At 44.5% G+C, this 19854-nt stretch overlaps 1 protein-coding gene across 2 annotated transcripts; it reads left to right on the plus strand.

Annotated features, from left to right (window-relative positions):
* The first annotated feature begins 907 nt into the window (after nt 1-907).
* canx (calnexin) lies at nt 908-18375 on the plus strand. Of its 2 annotated transcripts, none has more exons than XM_029119306.2 (14): nt 908-1015; nt 6856-7086; nt 8150-8223; nt 8371-8429; nt 8600-8823; nt 8932-9124; nt 9536-9725; nt 9862-9975; nt 10585-10741; nt 10898-11113; nt 13805-13924; nt 14094-14205; nt 14330-14471; nt 15653-18375. In XM_029119306.2, the coding sequence occupies exons 2-14, from the start codon at nt 6859-6861 to the stop codon at nt 15702-15704; spliced, it is 1881 nt and encodes a 626-aa protein (XP_028975139.2). In that variant the 5' UTR covers nt 908-1015; nt 6856-6858; the 3' UTR covers nt 15705-18375. The 2 variants fall into 2 exon arrangements, with proteins under 2 accessions (XP_028975139.2, XP_028975138.2); XM_029119305.2 differs by having other exon boundaries at nt 14330-14460.
* The last annotated feature ends 1479 nt before the right edge of the window (nt 18376-19854 follow it).

The raw sequence follows: 19854 nt of genomic DNA on the forward strand, positions 1-19854 counted from the left end.
CCTCTAGCATCAACAAGGCATTTTCGCCCACAGGACTGCCGCATACTGGATGTTTTTCCCTTTTCACACCACTCTTGGTAAACCCTAGAAATGGCTGTGCGTGAAAATCCCAGTAACTGAGCAGATTGTGAAATACTCAGACCGGCCCGTCTGGCACCAACAACCATGCCACACTCAAAATTGCTTAAATCACCTTTCTTTCCCATTCTGACATTCAGTTTGGAGTTCAGGAGATTGTCTTGACCAGGACCACACCCCTATATGCATTGAAGCAACTGCCATGTGATTGGTTGATTAGATAATTGCATTAATGAGAAATTGAACAGGTGTTCCTAATAATCCTTTAGGTGAATGTAGGTAATATTCAGAGTATGTATAGATGTTAACAATAGACGTGAATGGAGTCTAAAGCCCAACTTTACCAAATGTTATTAAGAAAAACAACATATTTTTCGCAGAGATCTTTGTTAACTTGTTCTTGTAGTATAATTAAGTTTGGGTATAATGGCAGTTGAAGAAATTAAACTTTGCAGACATTTTAGACATGGCAATATTAACGCTATTTGTCAGCAGTCTGCTTGGTCACTGTTTTAGGTATTGACAATTGGAATACATACCTCGCCTTATTTCATAAGGTAGTTCTGGTGATCTCCGTGCTAATACGTACGCTCTCTACGTTTCGAAATTTGTGGAAACCACTGACCACTCCCTGCACTGGGCGAATTCTCACATTTTTATATTCAGTCGTCCCACTACAACCAATCGGCATGCGTTTCCTCTTTCGGCTGGGCAAATCATTGCTGTCCACGAGGTTCAGATTGGGGGCGGATACCATTTATTGAGATGGACGTGCAGCACAAGCAATGCAATTCTTACAATTCCAGAAAAACGGCAACGTTTTTACTTAACCAGCCAATCGGCGAATGAAAAAGGTGGGGCCATTGACCCAGAGTGTATGCCCCAAAGTCACACGTGATCCCGCTGTAGTTCCAGGTGGTCACATCGAATTGAGGAGGTGAGTAATGACGAACAAATGTCACTTTTAACAAATATAGATAATTGCATTTCTGTTTCAGTGTGAATGTACCCAGCATGAAAAGCAGCATTCAACATTGACCGGTGCCTTTGAACTATAGTATTTACTGAATAAGCTCGAGAACCAATGCGTGGTCTTAGCATGGGCTGGTTAGCTGACAGAGGCCAGACCATGCTAATTTAGATAGCTAACTTAGTTAGCATTAAGCCAAAAAATTAACGTTGACTTTTTCTGTGTTTTGTCGCATGACACTTCAGTCAATTGCATGCAGCATGATTACGTTTTGATGTGTTTATGACATTTTGGAAGTGTTTAACTTTTCTGTTAGCTAGCTAGCCAGCCAGTCAGTTATTAACGTTAGCCAGACTAAGCTACATAGGATGCAGGTGGGACGTATCTGTTGGTCTACGAAATTTAAAATAACAAGGACGTTGAAAAATATGGTCACAACGTCTGTGTAATAACATTTGAGTTAGTTAGCTATGTGATCAGAAATAATCTGGTCTTGTTGTAGTAATCAATGGTTTATCGTGATTAATTTGCCCTGGCTATATATGTCTCGTGTACAAGAAAATATACGTTCTGACGATTTTATCCTTTAGTTTGGTCATTTGTAATTCATTGCTTTGTCCCTGTTGAATGTACTCCGTGACAAAGCTTACTCGTTTGAGAGGCGTATCAAGACGAGGAGCTAGGTTGTACCTACGCAAAGTTATTTTGAAATAATTTATTTTAGTTGGGAGGTACGTAATGTTTCATGAAACTTGGAAATTGGCATGTTTCGTCAGACCTTGATGTCCCTGTTCTCCCAAAGAAACAGGTATAACTGGTGGTGAAGACCTCGAAACCTCACCAGTTTCACAGACACTGGGATGGATGAAAACGGAAAGTGCAACTGATAGAGGACATTGGAAATGTGCCTTCAGAATGTTGCACGTATCTAAATAAAGACGTTGGTGTCCTTATTAAAGGGTTAACATGTTTTAGCTAGCTCCGGTGACAAAAGCACATTTTATTTTTGTTGGGGATGAGTGGGGCTGTATTTTGATTTGACTCTTCAAGTTGTAAATTGATAGTTTACCCTCGGTTAAATAATAACTTCTCAGTGCTTGAGTGGTTAATATTTATGGTGACACTGAAAGCTGTTAGATTTACAGTGTATGCATTGACAAGATAATGTCTCCTTTTAACCACTCATGTTGTCATAATATAGTAATTAACTTTGAATGGTAAAATAGATGATAAATATCTTAACGGCTGTTACTAAGTCTTCTGTTCTCTGCCTGTGACAGACAGGACACCTGAGGCCTTATCCTATCTGCTTAAACCCCCTGACCACGGCCACTTAGTGTAATAGTTTGACTAGTCTAAGCTTCATAGCACAGTGTAGGCCATTCATTTTCAGGCTACATACTGCATATCAATGCCAGGATACTATCAGTAGTGAGCACTGCATATTAGGGTTAGGAAGTGCCAGGAACCTCAATAAGATTTGTTCACAATGTCTGTTGTTATGATTCTCTGTGTAATGCAGTTTGATAGTGATTTTATTGCCATAAGATATTCTGTACATTTGTGTTGTAATGGCCCTTTTGCCCCTCTTTAACACTTCTAGATATTTTTTTTTTTTGAGAAATGGAAATGAAAGCATTTTGACTGTTCTTGTTTTAAACTGATGAACAAGCTGTCATCCTTTTGGTGCGCTTATTGCAAACTAGTGCAGAAAACATTGCAGTAATGTGGTTAATGCAGCGTTAGGGTAGCCTAGTGGTCAAGACCGCTGAGCCAGGAAACGAAAGGTCTCTGGTTCTAATCCCTGGGCCAGCCAGGTAGAGAAAAAAACCTGTGCAAAACCCCCTAATTGTCCCCATATTGTTACTGTAAATAAGAATGTTCTTAACATATTTAGCTGGTGAAATAAGAAATGCTCAGAACTACGTCATATTGCGCAACATGCGTCTGTTTCTGCCCATGCTATGGCGTTGTCATTCAGTTAACCATGTGACTTTATAGATGATAGATGGAACAGTTTTTTATTTTTTTCTTCCATTCCCCTAAGGCAAGTTGAAATTAATGTAATTATTTCTAAAGACTTGCTTTTTGAAAGACGCTTGGATGTATTGATTGAGCACTGATTGATTTGTCATCTGTCCCCTCCCCCTCCTCGTATTGGCTCACCCCTCACACGAATTCATGTGACCACTGAGGCATGATGGGTATGGGGGAAGGGTGTCCATTTGGCAGAACAACCTTTCTCTCCCCTCGTGTGTGTGTGTGTGTGTGTGTGTGTGTGTGTGTGTGTGTGTGTGTGTGTGTGTGTGTGTGTGTGTGTGTGTGTGTGTGTGTGTGTGTGTGTGTGTGTGTGTGTGTGTGTGTGTGTGTGTGTGTGTGTGTGTGTGTGTCAGTCTGGTGCTTTGTATTGTTTGCTCCCATGACATCTTCAGCCTATGGTGAGCAAGTTAAATTTGGCACTCCTGTCACGTTTATCCCCCAAGTCCTCACACCCACCAACTCAGGGCCCCCAAGGCTCCCCCCCGGCCCCCAAGGGGGGAACGAATGTAGACCTGCTTCATCTTCGTGGTTGATTCTGGTCGTCCCTTGTTGTTGGCAGTCTGACGTGGGGTTGGGAATACCCGATGGTCACAGAGTACGGACAGACACACGTTGTGGACAGCACTGGCAGTCCTGTTGGTACCGCTGGCACTTTGGCCTGTCCTGGACTGTTCTACGAGAAACTGTGAAATGCCTGGGATTTCCGCAGAGGAAAAATGTTCTCGGCAAAGTCCTGGGTTGGTGAGAGGATTGTCGAGCACAGTTGCCTCTGCTCGTTTTAGCGACTCCTTGAGGTAGGTTGGGCATCAAATTAAATGTGCTCTATTCCAGGAGTGCAGGTATATTCAGGCAAATATTTTCTGGTTGAGGAAGCCGTGTATTAAGCAGGATGAATTGGCCATGTATTCTCATAAACAGTGACCCGTCCCTTTTGTTCCTGGGACCCATTTTAGGTCCCGGGCCTTAAAAAACATTGGTCTGCTGAAATGGGAATTTGCTCCTGGAGAGACCCAGGAGCAGAGCACATCTTGGCCCCCAGGACAAGATGTTGAAATACCAGGGTCGTAGAGTGATCCCATCTCAGGCCACAGGTGTCAAACCGGTTCCACAGAGGGCCAAGGGTCTACAGGTTTTCATTCGTCTATGTACTCTGAAATTAAAGTAGGTTCGAAATTAGTTAAGATCTTCCCGTATCTGGTGGTCTTGGTTGCTTTTCACCAGGCACCAAAAATGAATGGAGAATAAGCAATAAAGAAAACTATTCAGGAACTTTCCTGTTAGGATAGCAGAGACTCTGCCCATGTTCTGGAAGCATCTGAAACCCGCCTTAAAGAAGGGAAAGACTACATGAGAACCCCACAGCCTCCCCTCTGTTACCTCTGCAAACCAACACCCGCTATGTTTATTATTTGTGTTGTCCTTGCAGCGCCGATAACTAAGTCAGTAGAATGTACTTTCTTGAGTTCTGTGATTGTTCTACCTGGTGGTTTTAAGATGAACGCTCTTACTGTGAGATTTTCTGGATAAGAGCATCTGCAAAATTGCCAAAATGTACATGTTTTTGTACCGTTGTAGTAAACTGACACGCAACGGACATTGGGATACTGTAAAAACCACCCATTATAAATGCGGTGAAGTGATCTCTACCCCTGTGAGTGCCATTGTGGGATGTATAGACTTGTCACCACAGCTGTGCTTTGCGATGGGGAGTGTTGGACGGTGTGGGTACGGACGCTTATCCCACACAAGGTTAAGCTCATTAAACTACTGTTTAAATGCTGGTAATCTCATTACAAAATTACACAGTTGGTATCTTTTGGATAATGTCTTAATTGACGATTTGAGGCTGTGTACATTTCAAATTGATTTTAGATTAGATTAGTCATCAAATATGGCCTGGATGTCAGTGGTCTGTGGTGGGAATGGCCTTTTGGCACTCACCCTCGGGAATCGGAACAGGCTAAGGGCAGGGTGGATTTGAGTGCACTGGTTGCATTCTTGTTGGCTTTATCTGATTGGAGAAGACCGTTGCCAATCTATCACTGGTCTGTGGGTGATTGTGTAGGATTGAATGGTTGAAGGTCACTTGGAAATGGATCCACTTGTGCTTTTGGCTGGATATTTGCTGTTTTATTTTATTTTGGGGGGCTGGTAACAAGTTCCTTACTTTTGTTTATTTTCAGTTAAAATGGTTGAAAGGAAACTGATTACTCCTTAGCAAAGCGTGATTGCTCATGCAACAGTGTAGCTAAAACTGTCTGGGAGTGGCCCAAGTAGTGAAGAGAAACCTAGCTGATATTGCAGGAAGAACAAAAGTTCCACCAAACCTGAATTGGCTAAAGGACATCAGGTTAATTTCACAATTTTGGTGTTATTCAGATCAAATGGATTTTAAATCCACTTAGTCCTATTTGGGTATATTTGGGATAGTGTTAGAGGAACATATGTCTGAATACACACAGTATTGTCCTAAATAATAGCTAGTGTATAGTGTTAAATAAATTAGCTGTGAATGATGTGCTAGATAAATATTGTCCGTGTGTGTGTTTCGTGTTGCGCCGGGCTAATCTCATTGGGTCTAATCCCATTAGGGGGGAAAGGGGCTGAGACTGCACATCCCTCAGGTGCCTCCCTCGTCACTATGGCAATGGGTGCCATGGAGGAGGTGCCCAGGAAACGGCAGGTCAACCCGTATGCTTGGCAGCGGTTGAATGCTGTGTACGCTCGGTGGGCGGGGGGGGGGGGGGGCTGGGGTTTAGTCACCCATGAGTGAGTGTGGCAGTGAAGTTTTGTTGACCTGTTGAAATTCTGGGGAGGACTACTAGTCATCTGTGGCCATGTGATGCCATTTCACCAGGCCCTTCCACACATCTCCGTTACACTGTCTCCCTCATGTTACGTTACCCAGAGATTCCAACCATCTGTTTTTCTTGCTTGCTTTCCAACTGCCAATGTTATATGTTCTTCCTTTTCTATAGTCTTAATCTTGTCATAAAACACCTTTTATTTTATTTTTCTACTTACATTTTCCAATGCCTTTATTACATCCTCCTCCGTATTCTACAAGCGTAGCCTATTTGCCTCTCTGCTAACAACTGTTTGAAATCGTAGACCACTAGACATTTTGATGTGAAGGGAACGGATGGGTGTAACTAAGCATTAGTCCTGTAGCTTCACTGCGCCTTCCCAGCCCTCAGGCTAAAGTAGCCAGGAGTCTGTAAGCCATATGCTCCAGCTGGAACAGAGGGGTTTCGATAACAATCTAAATTTAATTCCAACGCTGACTAAAACAAGAGGGAATCTGTCAATTAGCTTGTGTAATTAGTGTGCTTGCATCAAGAGCACGTTGGAGTTTCAGTTAGTCGGACACGACTTAGCGCCAGATCCCCACGTAAAGCAGAAGCTAACGTCAGTGGTTGACTGAATGGAGAAGGAGGAACTTGCATTTGAAAATGCTGTAACCAGACATTTGACCATGCTTTGTGCTTATTTACCATAAGCCCTAACCTTAACTCTAACCCGAACAGTTTTAAAATGAATGTAACTTAAATTGAGTGATTTCAGAGTTGCCCTCCACTGAGTCAACCAATCACTGTAGTTGCTGCCCCATGGCGTGTTTAAAGTAAAACCCTCCGCACCACAGCAGAACCAATACTGTTACTTGCCACACTTAACACTTTTGGACAACTCATTCTTATACAAAAACAACAACTCGTCAAGAAATGTACCTTTTCCAGTTAATGATCTCTCTCCTGTCTCACCCGCAGAATATGGAGCTTAAGGCGAGGTGTGTTGTGCTGCTGGCTGTTGCCCTGTGCTCCACGTTGCTCCTGACCAGGGTGGCCGCCCACCAGGAGGAGGAGGAGCCTATCATGGAGATGGCCGGTGACATGGACGCGGACGTGGAAGACGATATGGAGGAGATGAGCCTGGGGGAGGGACTTGACGGGGAGCCAGAGGAGGAGGACACACCCCCGGGACCACCTCCAGTCCCTAAAGTATGTTAACTTATTATTCCATTTTTATGGCAGTGCACCCAGTCCCAAATCAAATTATAACAGAAAATGCAAATCATTGAACAAATGTATTGGTTGTCTGATAATTGCCCTTTTAGGGTTTTGCTGATTTACATATTTTGACCTTTATTGTACCGATACATCCCTGATGTTATTTAAATGGCTAACTAGCCAACAGTATGGTACTGAAGTCAGCCATCCAGTTAAAGTAGTTATTCTTAGCTAACATGCTAATTGTGTGTTACTCTGCTGAACAGCTTGAACTGGCGCCAAAGTGATCACTCGGCCTTAATACAAAAATAGCTACATTAATGCAGAGGCCGGTTGTGTTAGTGGGCTTTTCTATTGCATTTCTGAAATATGTGGTCTGCAAAAAGCTCTTCCAGATCTAGCTTTGACTGCAACTACAGTAGCTATTCTACCTAAGCGAAGCGTTCCATAGCCTGACAGAAAAAGGTAGTTCCATCAAAACTTGTTAGGGCTCGGCAATGACACCTGTCTCGTCAACAAAGGCATGTGTACAATCTCGATGGACTGTACCTACCGTGTGGTGGGTTTGAATTTGTTCCTCGCTGTCAACATTGTGGTCATCAGAAAATACTCAGTAGACATGGCTGCTCGCTGTTCCTCTCCAGAGAAACTGTCAGTGGCTTTGTTGCCCTGACTGGTCTGCAACGCCACATCGGCGTAGGTCCAGTGTGTTTGGAGGCTTCAGGTCCTTCTAGGAATGACCGCGGTGCTCCACACATGGTAGAGTGTAAGCCTTGGCAGCCCTACTTAACGGCTTTCCCATCTTCTCTACTTAACGCAGTGGCTCTGAAAGATTCATTCTAGATGTTTCTGCAGATGGTGACCGGCCCACTAGTCTACCTCCTCTGGGAGGGGAAAAGGCGTTTGAAAGAAAGAGGAGGGGGAAATCGGTGGTGTATTTTCTGAGAAGTAGTGGGCGGTTGGGTTTCTGGCTGACCTTACGTAGGACAGTGGACACAGTGATGGTTATCTGTTGTGATCCACTGATGCTAGTCTGACCTTTGCTGACCCCTAGGTCACCTACAAAGCCCCGGAGCCTGTGGGGGAGCACTTCTTCGCCGAGTCCTTTGACAGAGGGACCCTAGACAGGTAAGCGACATTATAAAACGGGGTCTTCTGTTCATGTGCCACACTCTGCTATGACATGGCTTTCCACGGGACCAGCTGTTGTTTTGGGTTTTGTACAAACAGCACCCCCCCACTTGACTCTTGGGTCATCCCTCTCCTGTGTTTCAGCTGGGTCCAGTCAAAGGCCAAGAAGCAAGACATTGACGAGGACATCGCCAAGTATGACGGTAAGCACCAGGACATGCTCACTGGAACCTCTGGCATTCGTTCGCGTGCCATTCATTGTCCACTGCCATATGGCGAAAACATGTTGATTTCAGGAGTGCCTGGGTTTGTGCCGAAGCAGCCAGTTATCAGATGAGAAACTGTGTTTGTGTGTCCGACCTCCTTCTTAAAGGTAAATGGGCGGTGGAGGACATGAAGGACAGCAAGCTGCCCGGAGACAAGGGCCTGGTGCTGAAGTCCCGCGCCAAGCACCACGCCATCTCCGCCCAGCTCCTCAGACCTTTCATCTTCGACACCAAGCCACTCATCGTCCAGTATGAGGTCAATTTCCAGCAGGGGATTGACTGCGGCGGCGCCTATGTCAAACTCCTCTCCCAGACAGCTGACCTGAACCTGGTGAGACCACACCGGCAGCAGCTACGCACTTCCTGAAAGTCCAAGATATTCATTTTGCCGAGTGCACCTGCATTGGATTCTGGTTAATGTAGTTGTTCTGCCCTTCAGGATGAGTTTGTCGACAAGACCCCCTACACCATCATGTTTGGACCGGACAAGTGTGGAGAGGACTACAAGCTGCACTTCATCTTCCGCCACAAGAACCCCAAGACGGGCGAGTACGAGGAGAAGCACGCCAAGAAGCCTGACGCCGACCTGCGTACCTACTACACCGACAAGAAGACACACCTGTACACTCTGGGTATGACAGTTCTATAGCAGTGCTCTTCAGTCTGGACCACAAAGCCAGTTCCACTCCATTATCTTCATTCAACCCTCTAATCGGGGACTTATTAGACGTTAATGATGAGGTAGAACAGAAAACCAGCAGGCTCCGGCCCCCGTGGTGTGTAATCTGAATAACCCAGTTCTACAGCGTATGCTTACTATCCTTAGGTAACTGGTGCCTGTTGACCCGCATTGTCCTGTAATGGTCAGAGAAATATACAGTCTAGCACATGACCGTATGTCAGTTAGATTAGGGAATTGTCTTTGCTTCGCATTGGCATTCCTGATGTTTCCAGTTCAGCTGCTCTTAACGCTGTCTCTCTCTCTCCCTCCCTCTCTCTCTCTCTCTCCGTTCATGTCTTTCTGTCCCACTCGCTCCTCCTAGTGGTGAACCCAGACAACAGCTTTGAGGTCCTGGTGGATCAGACGGTGGTGAACAGTGGCAACCTCCTGACGGACATGACCCCGCCCGTCAACCCCCCTGCTGAGATCGAGGACCCCGACGACCACAAGCCAGAGGACTGGGACGAACGGCCCAAGATCCAGGACCCTGACGCGGTGAAACCCGACGACTGGTACGGCTGCTCTTTTTTATTTTTATTTTTTTTCTTCGGGTGGGCTCGTGCGCGGTTGGAGAGTGACGAAGGGGCCGTTTTCAAAGCCGTGTTTGTGTGGCGCGTCCTCTTGACGCTCTCCCCTGTCGGTCCGCAGGGATGAGGACGCACCACAGCAGATCCCGGATGAGGATGCCGTGAAGCCCGATGGCTGGCTGGACGATGAGCCCGAATACACCAGCGACCCGGACGCGGTCAAGCCAGAGGACTGGTAACTGCCAAACCTCCCCTCCCTCCCCCTTCCTCTGGCACTCACTACTGTCCTCTATCTCACCCCTACCCCCCCCCCTTCAGGATTCTATCCTCATGGTGTGACCTCATCTAGGCCAGCCCTTCTGTGTATCAGAATCTAATTGCTACTGTTTGAGGCCACTCCTCTTCCCTGTTGAGAGCACAGGTTTTCTGGTGGCAAGAGCTAATGTCACACGGCGGGCTTTGCTTCAGGACAGCCAGGTCGGGTTTTTAGGACTCGGAAGAGTTCCCCTCTCGCTGTCATTTGTCCCAGAATTAAATTATTTTAGGAGAGGGCATGTGGCCAGGATAGTGAAGATTTTAGATGCTCCTTACCCATTCAGCCAACATGGTGAGTGGGGAATCCTATAAACATTCCTGCCAGATTCTAAATGGATAAAGGTCTGTCAAGGAATTACACGAGGGAAGATGCCCATGCCCTACCGCCACTGACACCCAATAGACTGTCCTGCCGTGCTTTTCCTACTATTACCAGCCTGACTAGGATGAGGTGCCCAGGGTTTGATATCCTCGCCCTGTCGTCCGCTCATCCCTTGTGGGTTTTTAATGACTCCCTCTTGCTCGCTAGGGATGAGGATATGGACGGAGAGTGGGAAGCACCCCAGGTGCCAAACCCCCTCTGTGAGACCGCCCCCGGCTGTGGCACCTGGCAACGGCCCATGATTGACAACCCCAACTACAAGGGGAAGTGGAAGGCCCCGATGATCGACAATCCCAACTACCAGGTAACCATTCTCACCGCACGACCTGGTGTCCCCAGTCAACTCAATATACACAACTGTTTAACTGTTAGTCACTCTGCCACACCTTCTGCAACGGTCGCCGTTGGGTATTTCCTCTGTGTGCCTCAGTCTTACACTGCTTTCTCACTCGTCCCACAGGGCATGTGGAAGCCCAGGAAGATCCCCAACCCAGCCTTCTTCGAGGACCTCCATCCATTCAGGATGACCCCCTTCAACGCTGTGGGCCTGGAGCTCTGGTCCATGTCCAGCGACATCTTCTTCGATAACTTCTTTATCACCAACGAGAGGCACACGGCTGAGCGCTGGGCCAATGACGGGTGGGGCCTGAAGAAGGCTGCGGAAGGCGCTGCTGAGGTCAGTGTAATCTCTGTTGCACACTCACTCTCCCACATGTACTCCCTCTCTCGCACACACACACACACACACACACACACACAGCTACGTTTGGACGTTGCGTTCAAAGTGTGAGGCACACTCATTCTTTTGTGAAGGATTCCTTATTTGGATTGATGCAACAACGGTTGTTGTGCAAGCAAAGAATGAAGGGTGGGCATGGTGTCAGACCTGCTCTGTGTTGGGGAAATTGGTGATTCAACTTCACTTCCTTGTTTTATTACCAGTTTTCTACCATGACAAATGAGTCATGTTCTGTCGTTGAAGTCCTTCTCTGACATAACATTAAGACTGTCTAAAGCATAAAAAAAACAATTCTTCTGTTAATAAGTACATAGATTCTTTGGTCGGAACTGCAGGTATATCATTTTTATTTTAACTTTTATGTTGCTTTACAACCTCTGGATTTGAGATGACTCGTGCAATAGGGAAGTGAGCCTAACTAATAGTGTTAATGATTAAGACAAATGGGCTAGAGTATATAGCCGATAAACTTCAGACAGTTGGCATTTGGGGTGGAATGTTTTTATTTGATTTACTAATTCACTCATTTTAAATCTGAACTGATTGAGTAGAAAGGCTGTCATTTAGTCCCTGAGCACGGCAGATAAAAAAGGCCCTTGACCCTGCTCATGTACATCGTTCTGGATAAGAGCAAATGACAGATATAGAATACAAACCTAAGTAGAGAACAGCCAGGTCTTTTCCTACAGGACTGTTTGTTTTGCAGCCAGCTGAGCTAAGAGACCTTTCTTTGCATCCAGAGACAGAAACTCTCCAAGGGACCTCCACGAATATAGCATTGCTGTTTTTACATGATGCAAGGCTTTGGTCTCTTGGCTGAATCCTAAAGTGGAGTCAGACTAAACCTACAGGTGAACAGCATGTCCTCCCACCACAGACCTTGGATCAGGTCCATGTAATGATACTAATTACAATCCAAAAGGCAAATATGATCCCAGATCAGTACTTCTGTGCTGACATAGACATCCCTTAACAATTACTGGTCCGTTCTCTCGTCCCCTCTTGATGGTTTTGGTGCTGACAGCTGACACTCAAGTGTTGCCTTGTCTCGTCGTTCTCTGGCGACACCTTGTGGTAGGTCGGGCACCTACAAGCTCAATTGTGGTCGTTGGCATGTAGTGTCAAGAAGCGGAACGGCTTGTCGGAATCTGCTCCAGAGGACACGTTCTCCTGCTGTGAGCTGCCACAATGGAGGCGAGGTCACGGGCGCAGTTTACTGTGTGGAGAATACTGATTAACTTTAGCATCTTGAGCTGGTCTAGCATGAAGCCTACCTTGAGGAGTTGTCTAGCCTAAAGCAGGCCTCCATGTGCATCCATTCTGCTTGTGCGCATCACAAAAAAAGATCTTGTGACCTAGAATTTTTTTATTTGGGGGCACTGGTGTAACTATGCACATGAAGGATCCCAACTGTAGTCTGTAGTGGACAGAGATTAAAATAATGTTTATGTATGCGAGCCACTCAGTGTGTTGTACTGTTGATCAGAGGTGTACGAAGTTAGAAAATGTTATGGGAACATGATTGCTGGTGGATGGCGTTTGTTTATCCACATATCTAGTGAGAGAAGAACATCTGTGAATCCTATAAGTATATCAGGAATCTTTGCAAGGCCTACTAAGAATGTAACATATATGGGCATGAATAAGCATGTTTTATTTTAAGAACCAGGCAAGACAAAGATATTGATGAATGTAATAGGGGAACATGTTTTTAATGGCACAGTAGTTCTAATTTATTACACCTTCACAGGCTGAATATGACAGTCTGTTAAGATGAATTACCGTGGTCTGAATTATTTATCCTAATGGGTTACGCAGCCATCTCTTGGATGACCAGTAAATGCATCAAATGCTCAGTAAATTGAAATGCTTCCGGTGAAATATACTGTGCCACAGCGGGAACTGATGACACACATCTAATGCTGAGCTTGCCCGCCAGACGGTGGTGTAGCTATATTGCAGTTCATGCGCAGTGTCTGTCCGGGGGCTTGGTGCGTGCCTCTGGGCCAGTGTAGCGGTGGTGAGTCCGGGGGCTTGGTGCGTGCCTCTGGGCCAGGGAGTTGGTGCCCCCTCCCACGCACGACTAAACCATCCGCTTGCAATTTATTGGCTGTCTCGCAGTGTCTGTTTTGTTTCTGTCCATTTCTCTCTGTGGTCTTCGGCCAACACTTTCCTTCTTTGACATGATTTAACTCTTCATTGCTGTTTTCTTACCGTTGCACCCATTTTGTTGGCTGTCACTGTTCGTGTGGAAATGCTCATCTGCGACCTGCCGCTGTGGAATGTGTGGAGCTGGGACCCACAGCCTTTTATGCACTGGCACTGTTTGGAAATGGCTCCCCATAGTGAGCGTGACTTTGGGTTTTATTAAGAAAGAATGACTGACTGTGCAAAAGTCAGTTGGGGTACAGAGTAGTTTGTGGATGCATGAGAGCTCTGTGAAAACAGGAAACAGTCTCTCACAAATAGCTCTCATCTCCTGAAAGTATGTGGAACGACCCCCCCCCCCCCCCCGCCTTTGTCATGACAGGGGACACGTTTAAGACCGAAACACATGAAACCAACAAGGTGCCCCCACCCCCCAAGTCTGAATGGCTGCGTGACTAACGGTTACACTCTCTCTTCCAGCCCGGGCTGGTGAAACAGATGATGAGCGCGGCCGATGAGCGCCCCTGGTTGTGGGCGGTGTACGTGCTGACCGTGGCCCTGCCTGCTGTCCTGCTCGTCCTCTTCTGCTGCTCCGGGAAGGTGAGTGAGGCCGCCAGTCGCTCCCCGGGGCATTTGCATTAGAGCTCCCCATCTGGGGCCACATGCAACTAGCGTGTCGGTTTATTGTGGGGTGTCTGGGGTGGAAGCACGGTGGCGCTAGTGTGTGTGACGAGTGTCTCACGAGTAAATCCTACCCACCCATCTGCAGAAGAAGGCTCCGGCCGCAGCTGACTACAAGAAGACCGACGAGCCCCAGCCAGATGTGGAGGAAGAGGAGAAGGCTGAGGAAGACCAGGTCAAGGAGGAAAAGAGCCAGTCAGGTTAGGGCGCAGTGTGTGTGTGTGTGTGTGTGTGTGTGCCTGGTTGACTGACTGGGGTTTCACTGTACAAGATCAACACGTTGGTCTGTATTGGTGAAGACTAACTCTGTTTTGCTGGTCTCAGTGGCAGCTGAGAAGGGCGATTTAGAGGACAGCCCTGCAGAAAAAGGAGATGAAGAAGAGGAGGAGGAGGAGGAGGAGGAGGAGGAGCAGCAGCGGGATGGGGAGGAAGAGGATGAAAATGCCACAAAAGAGGTACGGGGACAGTAAGTTGTGACCAAGGATATTATAGTTTTGCGTTTTTTATTAGTTTTTTTATTTCGTTTTGACTTTTTGTTTTCAAATTCAGTTTAGTTTTAATTAGGTTTAAAGTGGGTTTGCTAGTTTAGTTTTAATTTTTTGAAAATGCTTAGTTTTAGTTTAGTTTTTAATAGTTTTAGTGTTAGTTTTAGTCTTTTTTTGTAATATGGGCTATTTGTCAGAGGCAAGACTAAAAAAGGTCAGAAAAAGTATTGTGTAATAATAACTCAACAAAAACATCATACAATTTTAGAAACTATTTAAACAACAATAAAACCAGTACATAAAATGTACATATGGGCACAAATATGTAAACAGTCTACACTCTGCAAAATGTGGAAGTGACGTGTGCCAAGAAAAAAAACTAATTAGCCAACCGCAAATACCACAGCTGTACAATTTTCACACCCTATTCTAAATGTATACAATAGCCTTCTGCCTACTCATCTGGATTGAAGCAGCAAACATTCAGTGTAAAAGTAAAAATGACATAACATTATTTAATATTTGAATCACAGCTTTTAGTGTTTTGACATCGACAACCCAAGTGCATTTTACCTCAAACTTGCGACTAGTTAACTTTCTAAAGAAGGCGCAATCGCTTCTCTGGTAGACATTAACACACTGACAAAATTATATTCAGAATTTAAAATATTTTTATACCACTTTTTAATGTGTGATTGTGTAAAGGTGTTCACGAGATACCAACCTTTCGCGAACTTGCTTGTGTGTGTGACGGAGAGAGAGCAGGGAACGCAAACACAGCTGAGCGAATACGCTGCGTGTTTTAAATTGCGTTAAAAAAGGAAAGACATTGACAAAGACGAAAACTAAGAACATTTACTCTATAATTTTAGTTAGTTTTGTCAACCACACATTACAGTTTTAGTTAGTTATCGTATTTTTTTTTTTTGTAATGCCTCGTTTTTGTTTTTATTTCAGTTAACGATTATAACCTTGGTTGTGACTAGAGCTTGTTATGGTTGGTCTTGTCTAGCAATCAGAGCCTACTGATTATGTGGAAGAAAAACACTGACCGCAATTTGTTTCTGCGGGTTTAAAAAGGGCTCCTAGAAACATTTGGTGTATTTTATCATTCAGAGTGGAGACCGTTATGGCTCGTGTAATTCTCTTCCGTTTTCTCTAGAAACAACAAGACGACGACGTCCTCAGAAGGTCCCCCAGAAACAGGAAAGTGAGGAAGGACTGATGTGGCTGTCACAACCCTGGATCTTTGATTTAAAACCAACAGCCCTGCCCCCCACCCCCCCTTCCTGCCCCCACCCCCGTCAACCCCTGTGCCCTCCCTCTCCTCCCCTTCCCGGGGCGATGAAGCGAACCCAACCAGAATGTCATCTCTCTCGTCAGGCTCAACAGAAAAACTATCATGACCGCCTCCCAAATGTGGATGACGATGATTCCACTATGGTGGCGATGAAGACTGAGTTGTTAGTGTAGATAATGGGTTTTTCGAACAGTGAATAAAAATAGAATAAGAACCGCTATTCCATTCCGTGACAGCAGACGCTAGGGACCCCCGTCTACTCTTCCCCTCCTGATCCCCACCTGAAAAACCATTTGCTCCTGTTAGCCCCGCCCCCCGGTCCCTCCCACAGGTCTAGTCAGTACCAACGGTCCTGGACAACACTACAGCTTGTAGGTTTTAGCTAAGTTCCCCCTCAATGTTTTCTTGCTTGGTCCAGTGTAACATTCCCATGCATTTTGTATGTGAGAGAGGGGTTGATTGGCGTTGTGAACATTTCTGTTCAGGGTCGACAAACATGGCATTTGGATGTCTTGCTGTCTGAAAACGCTGCGGTGGTGTATTGGGGGTTTCAAGAGACTTACTTTCCCATGATGCACAGGTTTTCTTGACGTTTCATTCCATGTGGTCTCCGCCATGTATTTTGAAATCTTTTGAGTGTGGGAAGACCCCTGTGAGTTATTCCTACTATGGTGAGGCTGGGAGTGCACCTGCTCAGTTCCACCACAGAACCCTGGGGTGGACGAAGTTTGAAGCAGAGCAGGAAAAAGAATGCTTAGTAAGCGGGCTTCAATAGGTTAGAATATGCTGCCTTACAGTCCTAGAGAGCAAAGGTTTGCTGAAATTTTCCTTCTGTAAATGTACTGTGACGTTTCTTTTATTTTTTATTTTTTTTAATACAATGTTCAAGGCATTTTCATTTTCTTAAATCTTCTGATTCCATTAACGTCTCTGTCTGGTCTTCATATAGAATGTAGATGCGTAGTGTGTAGGGGTTGAGGTGAATTCCATTTCAACTCCGGGCAATTTAAAATCTTCTGCCATGAAGGGAGACGAAATGAAAATGTCACTGTACTTTTGTACTAATTGACTGGAATTGAAATAAAATTGACTACAGCCCTGGTGAGTGTACAGTAACATAAGTGTGAGGGAGGAGACAAAAGGAAATGGTATTCCACCTTAGATTTTTTTCGATGGAATGAAAAGCTGCCTCGTGCAGTGCTTAACCGGATTGGTGGGATGAATAGGTTTTCTGCCTAGCTACTGGAAGATGAGTAGACACATCCTGTCATGGCATTTCCGTCAGTCATGCAACAGCAGCATGTTTCACATGAGTCTGTCTCATACAAGGGTTGTGAAGAGTACCTTTGAGGTGTCAGACAAGCGTCCCTCATTTTCCCACAGCATTTTATATATTTTTGTCCATTAACAGTACCTCATAGAACATGATGTGGCACTGATGAGAATAAATTGGCGTTTAGCCTACAATCTTTTGGTACTGGTTTCTGTTACTCATGTTGGCGTATTGGCCCACACTGTTTTTAAAAGATCCTAAAAAGCAGTGGATGTGGTTTGCCTCATTTTTAAAAGAGTTGGCACTTCTCAAGGTAACTTAAGACTCATGTGTGAAACTCATTCATTAACCAGGTCAATCTGCTGTTCCTGTCTGTTCGCATGAAATTCCAGTCAAGTTTTGTGTTCTCAAATTCCTTTAGTGGCGTCGGTCTGTGAGTCATGTTTGGCGCACCACAATTCTCTCCAGCGTCTGTGTAGGGTGTCTGAGCGAGCAAAGGCGAATGCGGATTGGAGTGTTTCCTGACAAACTACATTGCATGTGATTGGGTAACAAGCGTCCATACAAGTGCAGTTGGTTGATTGGTCATTAATCTACATCAGTACATTTTGGAGGATGAGGGGAAAACTTACTATGATGTTACTTAAAAAATAAAGAGATTTGACTACGAGATTGGAGCTGGGCAATGTGTTTTTCCTGTAATCTGAAATTGAGAGAGCATGTACAGCTTTTGCCTTGAGGAAATGTAGGTTTTTCTCTAGAATCGTTTTCTTTATTTTATTATTGTAACCTACTATGACTTCCTGTGTTTCTTTGTACTATTCTTTCACACTTTTTGGTTTTGAACCTAGACAAAACACGCGGTAAGAGGCAGGCACCTGGTGGGCGTTTCAAGGAAATAAAATGCTAAGAATATTTCTATTTTTTACTTTTTCTGGATGGGGAAACAAAATGGTTCTGCCTGAAGCCGCCTAGGTAATACTCACAGATGTCACAGTGGACTGTACCTTCCCAATCTCTCGGATTAGCTTTGCTGTGTGCGAAAAGTCTCTGTTGTCACCTAACAACTAGGATTAATCGAACTAAATCATGTACACTAAAGAGATTTAAGGAACTATAGAGACTTGGTTATCATGGTTGAGAGTTATTGTCACACTGTGGTTAAGATATAATGCGATCACAAACAGCCATCACATTGTGTGAATACGGATCAAAGACTACTACTCTGACTAATCGTATTGTAAATGCAGTCATCTATGAATAGGGATGCCATTTGTTTTGATGAATTAAAAAAGGCCTAAACGGAAACTGACTGGGAGCCCGAGTCTTATTTCTGACTGTTACTTTGTATCAATAATGCCAAAATGCAATGCGTCTTTGACAATGCTGTTTTCTTTTATTGTTCCTCTTAAAGCTCATCACATCCACTTGTACTTGTTGAATTCTGTGAACTAGATAGAACACCTTAAAGACCTCTTAAAAGTTTGCCAGCTATTATTTAAGGCAGCAGAATGACAATCTGACAGATCTAGATATCTGTTCTGCTGTAGATGACTTAAGATCGGTTATACAGTTAATCTTATACTGTAACAGATCACATGCTAACAAAAACTGATTTGAGGTGCATTTGACCAGGCACAAAAATCAAGGAGGCTTTGCTGAGTAAATCTGCCAGAATAAACTACTGAGTAAATCTGCCAGAACAAACTACTTTAATTACTTCTAATCAAACTAAGTAAATGAATATGCTCAGAAAATGACTTGGTGCAATGAGGTTGCTGGTAGTGGATAAAATATGGACACCATACCCAAATTAGGCCTTGTTTGGTCTTGGGAGTTAAGCAATTTTTCTGCTTTATCCGGCTTGTTGGGGAAGTTGTCAGCAACATGTTGAACCCCTAAATAACAATCTCTCCAGATTTTGGATTCCGTATAGTTGGTTATGGTGACAGGTGATCATACATGGAGAATGATCATACAATGACAGTTTTAAACCGTTTTATCAATATAACTAACTACCTAGGAAAAGCCACAAGAGTTAGGCTATGTGCCCAATACACAATATAGCAGCGCTCTGCAGTGGAATATCGTAATTGATCGGTCTAATTGAGGATTTACAAATTTGACCAGCTAAATATTTCATGCTACAGCTCAAAATGACAGGCAATTCTAATTAAAGGCTACTTCTACATAAAAAAAGTAAGAATGCAAGAAAATATGTTGTCTTGAATCCATCAATAGCTATGTGTGGCAAAGTTATTATCAAAGTCATCAAAATTACCAAGTTTAGGTCAGACCAACCTTGTTTGTTCGGCTCCTACATACATTTTAGTCTACAAATGAAAGATTCTAAAGTGACAGAAGTATGAAGTATCTTTCTATAAATGGAGGCCTGGGCGCGGTCCATTTAGTTCCATGGAGGAAGCTGATCCCCCTGCGTCCGAAGTAGGAAATAATGGACTCTGCAGAGACCCGGTCTATTGCATGGGTTATTTCTTGGTCTAATTCCAGCAAGTCTTTGTTTAATGTAAACATTGAGTTAGAACACTTGATCAATAAATATCGCACGTGCATTTTCAGTTATTGTGATAGGTGTTTAAATTATCTGGCCACTGCTACCCAACATGTTAATTCATAAGCAATCAATCACATTTATTTCATAAAGCCCTTTTTACATCAGCAGTTGTCACAAAGTGCTTTTACAAAACACCCAGTCTGAAACCCCAAAGAGTAAGCAACAACAGGGTTGATGCACAGAGGATAGAAAAATTCCCTAATATCGTTGAATTAG

Source organism: Esox lucius, chromosome 4, assembly GCF_011004845.1.
Source record: "Esox lucius isolate fEsoLuc1 chromosome 4, fEsoLuc1.pri, whole genome shotgun sequence".
NCBI lineage: Eukaryota > Metazoa > Chordata > Actinopteri > Esociformes > Esocidae > Esox > Esox lucius.